Source organism: Artibeus jamaicensis, unplaced genomic scaffold (assembly GCF_021234435.1).
Source record: "Artibeus jamaicensis isolate MK-2021 breed Jamaican fruit bat unplaced genomic scaffold, CSHL_Jam_final contig_944, whole genome shotgun sequence".
In the NCBI taxonomy this organism is placed as follows: Eukaryota; Metazoa; Chordata; class Mammalia; order Chiroptera; family Phyllostomidae; genus Artibeus; species Artibeus jamaicensis.
Window position 1 is genome coordinate 1,016,119 of NW_026522020.1, and position 8,622 is coordinate 1,024,740.

Sequence of the window (8,622 nt, forward strand, 5' to 3'; positions counted from 1 at the left end):
GCAAGTGGAGAGAAAAACCACACCCTCCTCGCACAGCACACTCTTTTGGTCCCCTGCCCCTACCTTCCCCACCCCCTCACTGGCCTTCGCTCTGAGTTAAAAACCACCAGCAGGTCTACATGGCACTTCTGGGATTTGTAAGGCTCCCTGAGCAATTCTGCAAGATGCACAGAAACGTCTAGGTCTCCCCACACAGAAGGGAGGTTCCCAGTTCTTCCTCAGTGACAAAGAGAAGACTCGAGAGAATCAGAGGTCTCTCCGTCAGCTAAATGCAATGTTAATTTAATTCCTGACTTCTGACCTCCTGGCTGTCAGGTGCTCTGGGTGGAGCTTCTTGACCTGGGCAAGCGGGTCAGAGCCATTCAGGACTAACAAAGTCCCCAAGGCCAGCCCATCTGGGGAGACCAGAGGTGAGAGATTTGGACCCAAAGAGCCAGACCTGGGAACCCTGCTGCTGGATCTGTCTGGGGGGGAACAGCCTGGTCTCCCACATCCGCCCTCTTCCTCAGTCTACTTCCTAAAACCAAATGCTAGTTTATAAATGAAGACAGTTTTCAGGGTGTTCATGGAATGACTTTTTTTTTTTTACATTTTTCAACTAGTTAAGACAAAAACATTACAATGATTGACTTCTTCCATTGTTACATAAATAAAATTTTTATAAATATCTCTTTATAAACAATATAAATAGCTTTACAACATAAATACATTTATGCATGACACGAATTTACAGACAGCAGTGTGTATCGCTGGTTTTGTCCATCTCTCCAAACAAACTGTCCCTTGTCATCATGTTGGCGTAGGTGTGTGTTTCGTGTATATAATATATATATAATATATAACTTTTTATTTTTCATTTTCAAAGACAAACAAACAATGAAATCAAACCCCCCCTCCCCAGATAATAATAAAACAGCTGGTGTTGCATTTTCCCGGTACCACAAGGGGGAAAAAAGGAAAGAAATGTAAAAGCCACATTGCCTTGGCGGTGCTTCCAGATGACCAAGGATGACCTCAGCAAAGCGGAGCGAGTTCTCGGTCCTGAAACACAGAGGGGACACGGGGCACTTAGTGCTGGCCCCTGAGCTGAGAAAGCCCGGCAGACCTCCCTCCCCTTTCCCGATGCAGCAGGAGGCAATGTCCCTGTACCTGTGGCCCTCAGACCCTGATGCCAGCCTTCCAGTAGGAGGGGGGCCCTGCCTCACCTCCTGCTGGGGCCCTGGCACTTCCTGCCCAGCACCGGGTGGGGCTAGAGCCTGGGCCAGCCCTCCTCCCCTCGGGCTAACTGTGGGCTGGCGCTCCGGGCGCTCTGTGGGGTCCAGTGAGAGGAGGAGCAGGAGAGATGCACCCCTTCCCTTTCTCCCTCCAACACAAACCCTCTGACAGGTGCTCACCTGGATGACGGAGGAGGGGAAACGTCGGAGGAGTCAGGGGTCCAGGGTTCGAACCCTAGCTCTGATTAATTATGTCCTGCCTGGCCCTGGAGAGCTTTGAGTATCGTTTCCCTCACCCATAAAATGGGATAATAGCCACTTCCCAGGGCTGGCTTCACCGAGGGGCCACACACTGGGCATCAGCAGAGCCCTGGGTCCCAGCTGCCCTCAGTAAACAGCACTTCTGTCCCCAGCTGGCTTCCCCTTGGAAGGGTCTCCTTTGAGAGCAGAGGAGCCGGCGCCTGCCCAGACCTGTGTGATGAGGAACGGTCACGCTGGGTTTTGCTGGTTCAGCCACCAGTTACTGGGTGAGCGCTGTCCCTGGTCTTTGCTGATGTGTGTGTGGGTGCTCCAGGGCCCCAGGAAGGATCCTCCGGAGACAGTGCGGTGCCCCCCACTCCGTCCTGGCTAGCTAGAACGGTGCGTGCAGAGGGACCCCGGGCGACCTCTCCCACGAGGCCCTTCTCTGGCCGTCTTGTGTGTTTAAACAGAGGTCTCTGGGGCCCACGGCCAGGTGTGTTCGTTCAGGCATTGGCCTCACCCTGTCTCTGTCATTAGCATTTTACAGTCAAGACTGTAACCTCAGCGACAGTCATTATGGCGGCTGCTTAGAAGAGCCAAGGTTGTGGGGGTCAGGAGGGGGTTGGGAAGGTTAAGGGTATTGGAGGTGACTTTCAGGAGGCTGACTGATTTCCCCAAACAGGGGGGTTGAGATGTCTTAGTGACCCCGGCTGGCTCATCGTCTGACACCCACAGACAGCCACCGCTGAGAACAAGGAGGCTGTGGGGTCGCCCATGCTGGCTGCTTTCCAGGCCTTCATCTCCTCTGCTGCTAACCCACAAAGTAACACCGGTCTAGACTCTAACGTGTGAGCTCACTGCTTCAGTCGTAAATGAAAAACCGCGCCTCCGTCTCTGCGGTGCTGAGACTGGAGAAAAGAGAGAGAGCCAGGTCATCACAATGGCACCTATGCAGTCTGGACCCCGAGGGCGGGACCCATCTCTCCCCTGTAGGGGCGAGTCAGACCAGCAAAGCCATGTCTGGCCGCAGAGACAGGAAGGGTGCCTGCTGGAACCCCAGGCAGGTGCAGAGGAGAGCCCCTGAGCTGGGTGGGGCAGGTTTCCCCAGGCAGTGACACCCGGGTGCTGCGGGTCGCCATCAGTTAGCGCCTGGCCCTGAGTTAAGCTGCGGAGGCGACTCAGAACTCAGGGGGAAAAGTGTGCCAGCTGTGGGGATAGAAGGTAAGCTCACAGGGCGGTCTGGTCATAAAGTCCTAATGGGGCAGGTCGTGGTGGGTAGGCACGCCCCAGGCCTATCACGTCCCCAGTAAAATGTCTATCTTTGCCCTAAACCAGCCCTGCCTGTGTTTGTGCATCTCGATTATTCTGGCCTTTGAAACGCCAGAAGAGTCCTTTCCAGACCCTGGGAAGCATCACCACCCTTGGGAGAGCAGTGATCTAGTTAACCAGCCCATCCCGCTTTCTCCCACCTTCATGTAATCTTCTTTAGTTCTGTATTAATTCCAAGTGCGTGAAAGAAGCTGCAAACTGCCATTCTCTGGAGCGCTGGAGATCTTGCCTCCCAGCAATGTCGTCAGTTTGGCTCAAATAAACTCATAAAAATTATTTATAAATCTGGACATTTACTTGTCATTGCTGGCAGGATTTTGAAGAAGCCTGACCAGGACCACCCTTGGACCCGGACCCAGTGCTAGGTACCAGCACGGGCCCATTGAGCCCCACCAGCTCCCCACTGCAAAATGGGGTGAACTTGGGTCAGTTTTCTCTTGGGATCCCAGACCCCCTCGCTTTACGTAGCAGGTCCTGTCTTTATTTGAGCTGTTATTACAAAATCCTCAGGGTGAATCAGGGTTAAGATAACCTAAGGGAAGGACAAGAAAAATGGACGCCTACTTTTCATTTCAGTTTACTTGGATTGCCGACTGAGAGTCTGAACAAATGCTTGCTGGTTAAATGAGAGACAAAATGTCTTTGCCTCCAAAAGGAGAAAGGACACTTGCTTCCCCACCCCGAACCATCGATAGGGTGGCGATAGAGGTTGCAGATCCTCAATCCGGGGTCAAGCTCGGGAAGTTGTGCCACGGGGCGACAAGCACGGGAGGGACTTCTAAATCTGAATCTTTTGCGTGCGCAGTGAGAAAAAGCTGACTACAGAAGTAGATGGAATGAATGGAAAACATATTTTAACTGGTCTCTCAAAGCTTCAGTAGGAGAAATTTGACCAGTGGATCAACCTGGGATGTGGCTGAGGTGGCAACTCAGCTCTCTGAGGTATGAGAAAACAGCTGTCCTTATTGTTAAAGGGGGAAGGTCATTTGGAACTTGACTTGTGCAGGACAGATATGAATGGTGTCTTCTTATCCCAACTGCCAAAACAAAATCTGCATCCACTGTTTATAAACTAGTGAATTTTTCTTGTGGCTAAATGGTCTGTTTGCATGTGTCTGTGTGTGTCTGTCTGTGCATGTTGTGAATATGAGATCATTTTCAACCTCTGGATAGTATTAATAAAATCAATTTAATAAATTAAAATTAATTGATTTGAAGGCAAACACTTATAAGAATTGGGTATGCTAAAATTCTTAGAAATATGGAAACTAACCCAAATTCTTCTCAAGTTCATGTGGTCTAAGATTAATCTTTAGTAAAGTCTGTTGGCTCAGTCCATGTTAATAACTGACTTTGATGTCTATGAAATGTTTCTAAAGGTTATAAAATGTCCTCATAAGTGACTTCTTGGTTTTCATTAGAAATTGAGGTTTTCCTTCCTTTTTTTAGATGTTTCCTGCACGGTTTGTCTCCTCGGTCCCTGTCCAGAGGACTCTGAGAAGCCGTAGGGAGACGCAGGCACAGACTCGAGGCCTGACTTTCTCTCCAAGGTTGTGGAAAGGGGCCGTGCATCACCGGGCAGAGCCCTGGGCTCCCCGATGCCACCTGGACAGAGCCCGGGAGTGACTGAGGTTTTTCAAGGGTTAATATCTCAAGGTACTTATGCAATTAAAACTACTAGAAGTAATGTTGCAGTACTTCGGAAAGGCTCCGGCACACCTCAAAAGATTTGTTTTTGTTATGTTGCGTAGGACGCTTTGTACAGTCAGTGACAGGAGACTTCTACAGTATGTTGTGTGGGCGAACAGCAGCTGTAAGTTAAACTTGCAGTCGGGGCTCTGGGAAACCCAACACGGCCTCTGTGCTCCCCCAGGCTCCCTGGCTAAGCCCATTCTCTGGGTTTTGCCTTCCTTCATGCATCCCAGTGCAATCTTAAGCTGACCTGAAGTTAGATGAAGGATCTTATGATCTGACATTTGTTGAGAGGAGACATCGTACACTGTGGAAAGTTTTGATAAAGTTCTTTGAGAAAATGCCAAATTGGTTACCACTTCCTCCTTTCCCAGGGAGATCCCAGGACATAAAGACTTAAGATATTGTTTTTTAGAAAGGACGTCAAGTAAAGAAAGACACTCTCCAGCCTCATGGGAAGGGACCTATCAGGCACCTAGTGATGAATGTCACCTACCCTTGTCTCCACCTATGGGGGACATCAGAGACTCCTCTAGGATGAGGGGCTGTTGGCATCAGAGGTGAACAGCTGTCCCGAGACACTGACGAGGCCTGTGTACCTCCAGGTTGATGTCGAACTCAGAAACTGTTTTGTTTGATTGTCTTTACCTGTCTGCCAACGATATCAGCCATAGTAATAGTTACACTCGCCCTTCGGGTTTTTCTATACAGTCCAACTGTTTATGACGGCTGAGCATGTATCAGATAACAGCTAATACTCTTTATGGCTTATGTAACTGCTACTCTACATGGAAATATGGAAAAAGCAGAGAGCCAGCCAAACTAGGACCACGGGAGGTCACAGGATGGGAATGATGCGGGTGGTGTTCACAACGACGGCCACTCGACCTGACTGCCTTCCGTTTACCTGCCCCGCCCTTTTCGGGAAAACGCGGCTCGACTCACACACCATGGGGACGGGACTGCCCCTTCCCCAAAGGTCAACAGGAGGATGTCGATACTGAGACTTCCTAGGAATGAGACGTCCTGGTGCTGAGACCTCACTGTCGGACCGAAAGGCTGGTCATTAACGCATTCTTCAGGTTGAGTTATGACCAAAAGGGGAATTGTGAATGGAAAGGGGCTCTACAGCAAGTCACTTCACAGGGTGACCTGATCCTCAGTTCCTAACTGGGCAGGTCATGGTGGGTAGTCATGCCTCAGGCTTAGAACTTCCCAGTAAAACGTTACCTTCTGCCTTAAGCGACCTCTGCCCATTGTTCCTGTGCATCCAGGTGAACACACTTTTGAAATGACTCCTTTTCAGATCTCTCAGAAGCATTAAGATTCTCAAGAGAGCATAAACTCCCGTTAACTATCTTGCAATCCAATCCCTGCCTTGCTTTCTCTCACCTTCACATAATCTTTCTTACATTGTCTCCTTAATTCCGAATGAATAAAATAAACTGCAAAACTGTTATCCTCTGGGGCAAGATTTGAGATCTTGCTTCCTGGCAACTGTTGTCGGCTTTGCTCAGATAAACACTCATAAAAATTCTCTCTAGATTTGGACGTTTCTTACGTGGACAACTGTAAAAAAAAAAGGCTTAAGCAATGTGCTGGAGGGTTTCAAAAAGGGGTGCTCTCGCTACCCTCTGGGGAACACAGTATGGACACTGATAAGGCTTCTTGGGTGAGACAACAGCTCGTCCTGGAGTGGAAAGAACAGACAGGCTGTGGGACAAGGAACAGCAGTAGCCAGGCTGCAGGAGAAGGCTGGGGACCAGTAGGAGTCAGGTTCTAAAGCACTTCGAGTGTCAGTTTGCAAGGTCGGGTTGTGTTTTTGCCTCGGGCACCGACAGGCAGCAGGAATGGAGAGAAGGTAAGGGGAGGACGTGGGGGCCTTTGCCACCGTGCTTCTCCAGGTTGTGGCACCTGGCAGGGGGCGGGAGGGAGCCCAGGGGCTTCTAGCCCTGGTGGAGATGAGGAGGCAGTGCAGGGAGCCCAGGTATGACGGGCGTGGGGAGGTTGATAAGGAGATCAGTTTGGGACAAGCTGAGTTTGAGATTTATAAGGTTTATTTTAGTCTCTTTTTCCTTGCCCTGAAATAGTGTCACAGACACTGAGGTTCGTTCCTGAAGTCACACGGGCTGCAGCAGCATCAGGACCCTGGACAGACCAAATTGCCCACAGCCACTGTTTGGAGAAGGGATAAGAATCAGAATGCCCTGGGGGCAGGAAAGCTCTCTGGTGGTGCCAATGGAGGGCTACTCTCTCTGCAGCGAGGGGGCAGGAATTTCTCCAAGTCTGTCCCACCTGAGGGACAAGAGGTCTGGGAAGCAACCCGACCTCTGTGCTGCCTGCCGCTGGGCACCGAGATATAGTGGCTGGGAGATAAACTTACCCTGGGCTTGAGTGTGTGCTCTTCCTCCTCTGTTCCCACAAACCCATGCTCTCCCCTCAAAGCTCCCCCTTTGGCATTTTGGGGTCAGTGCTGCCAGTCCACTTATGGTCCAGGGATAGGCGGGAGCCCTCTAAACTGTCTCTGCTTCTCCAGAAGAAGTCGGGTGTGCTCACTCCTCCTGAGCTATTTCTGACCTTTCCAAAGTCCCCTCACCACCTCATCCCTCACTTTCTCCATCCGTAAAGTGGGATGATAAATAGGATTGGGGGCAAATGCCTAGCGCACACCACGTAATCTCATGTCCACATCACTGGTTCCCCTCCAAAGGCCCTGGGAGGCCGACCGGCACCAGGGCTATGGGATCCGCCAGCGGGTGGGGGTTCAGGCTAGGTTCTGGCGGGCGCCGCGGGAAAGCTAGGTGTGCGGGAGCGCCAGGCGGCCAGGTTGGTGGTACTCACCGCCGCCAGGGGTCGCCGCCCTAACATCCCAGGCCGCTCGTGGCGCCGATCCGGTCCAGCTTGAGGCCGAAACAGCCCTTGGACGAGCCCTTCTTGGTGCCCGATTTCTTGCGTGTGTTGGGGTTCTCCTGCAGAAGGCGGGCCCACCGAGACTTGGTATCCACGCGCAGGTCCCGGAGCAGTCTCGCCTGGTCGCCCTTGAGGTTGGCGCCGCCGCCTCCGGGAGTCTTGTCGCGCTTCTTTTGAGCGCCGCTCTCAGCATGGGACACAGCCGACACCTCCCCCAGCGGAGCTCGCGGGACCTGCCCGAGGAAAAGAGCAGGCAGGTGAAGGGATGCACGGGGGCAGCAAGGGGTACTTTGCGGGGTCCCTGATGCTCCAGCCTGACGCGCCTGTGAGCGCGCGATCTGTCCCTTCGGAGCCCTGAGCACGCCCCCACTGATGCAGGACCGCTCGGCCCTGCATCCACCTGCCACGGGGCCGCCGCTGTTCGCTCCTTCGGGGAGCCCTTTACTCTCCCTTCCTTTGCCTCTCGCCCAACTGGGGCAGGGGCTGCGCATCTGTCGACGTACTCCCGAGGCTGGGGACGTCGACCCACGAATCCGAGCTTCGAGGGCTCCCCGGCTCTCACCACTCACATCTCAGAGGAAAGGGCTGCCTTCCCGCCCTCTCCGCTCCCTCTGGCGGGCCTCGTCCTCCTAAACCCTCGGCCCTCCCGCACAGCCCCTCATAGTACTACAGCGCCGCGACAGAACCCACCTTTGGCGACCCGGGCTTGGCTTCGGAGGGCAGGAGCGACAGTAGAGTGAGCAGCAGGGCGCAGGCCAGCAGTTGGGAGAGGTGCATGGTGCCGGTGGAGTGGAGGGGCACACACCGGCGGCAGCGAGGGCAGATGCGCAGGCAGGCGCACGGCGGGCTAGCTGGGCTTCTGTGCGGACCGGGGTCCCAGAGCTGCACGGCGCCGGCTGGGTGCGCTCTGAGTCCGTCGCTCAGCTCGAGCCTTTATAATCCAACCTGCCGCTGATGTCATCCCCCCGCCCACCCAGCCGCCAGGGCCAATGGCACGCGCTCAGAGGGCTGGGAGGGGGCCGTGAGGGCTCCCCCCTCTGCCCCCACCCTCATCTCACCCCCGAGGGATCCCGCGGCTCAGCAGGCTCTCTCCCGACTGTACTTAGAGCTGCAAAGCGGCGCGCAGAAGGGAACTCTATTTGCATCAAGCGCGCGCCCTGGCGTGCCAAGCATGCCAAGCGTCCGTGTTCCAGCTGCCGGGCACACACCCTTGGCCTTCAACGCACACCCTCTTCCT

General features: G+C 53.4%; 1 protein-coding gene and 1 non-coding gene across 2 annotated transcripts; both read right to left on the reverse strand.

The window, feature by feature from the left end:
* Window positions 1–819: 819 nt before the first annotated feature.
* Window positions 820–8,275, reverse strand: NPPC (natriuretic peptide C). Its single transcript, XM_037152205.2, has 3 exons — window positions 8,076–8,275; window positions 7,317–7,618; window positions 820–1,041 (listed from the first exon to the last, which is right to left on the reverse strand). The coding sequence occupies exons 1-2, from the start codon at window positions 8,160–8,162 to the stop codon at window positions 7,337–7,339; spliced, it is 369 nt and encodes a 122-aa protein (XP_037008100.1). The 5' UTR covers window positions 8,163–8,275; the 3' UTR covers window positions 820–1,041; window positions 7,317–7,336.
* LOC119054336 (small nucleolar RNA SNORA73 family) lies at window positions 4,231–4,425 on the reverse strand. Its single transcript, XR_005083498.2, has one exon. It is a non-coding gene; the product is annotated as a small nucleolar RNA SNORA73 family (small nucleolar RNA).
* Window positions 8,276–8,622: the final 347 nt, after the last annotated feature.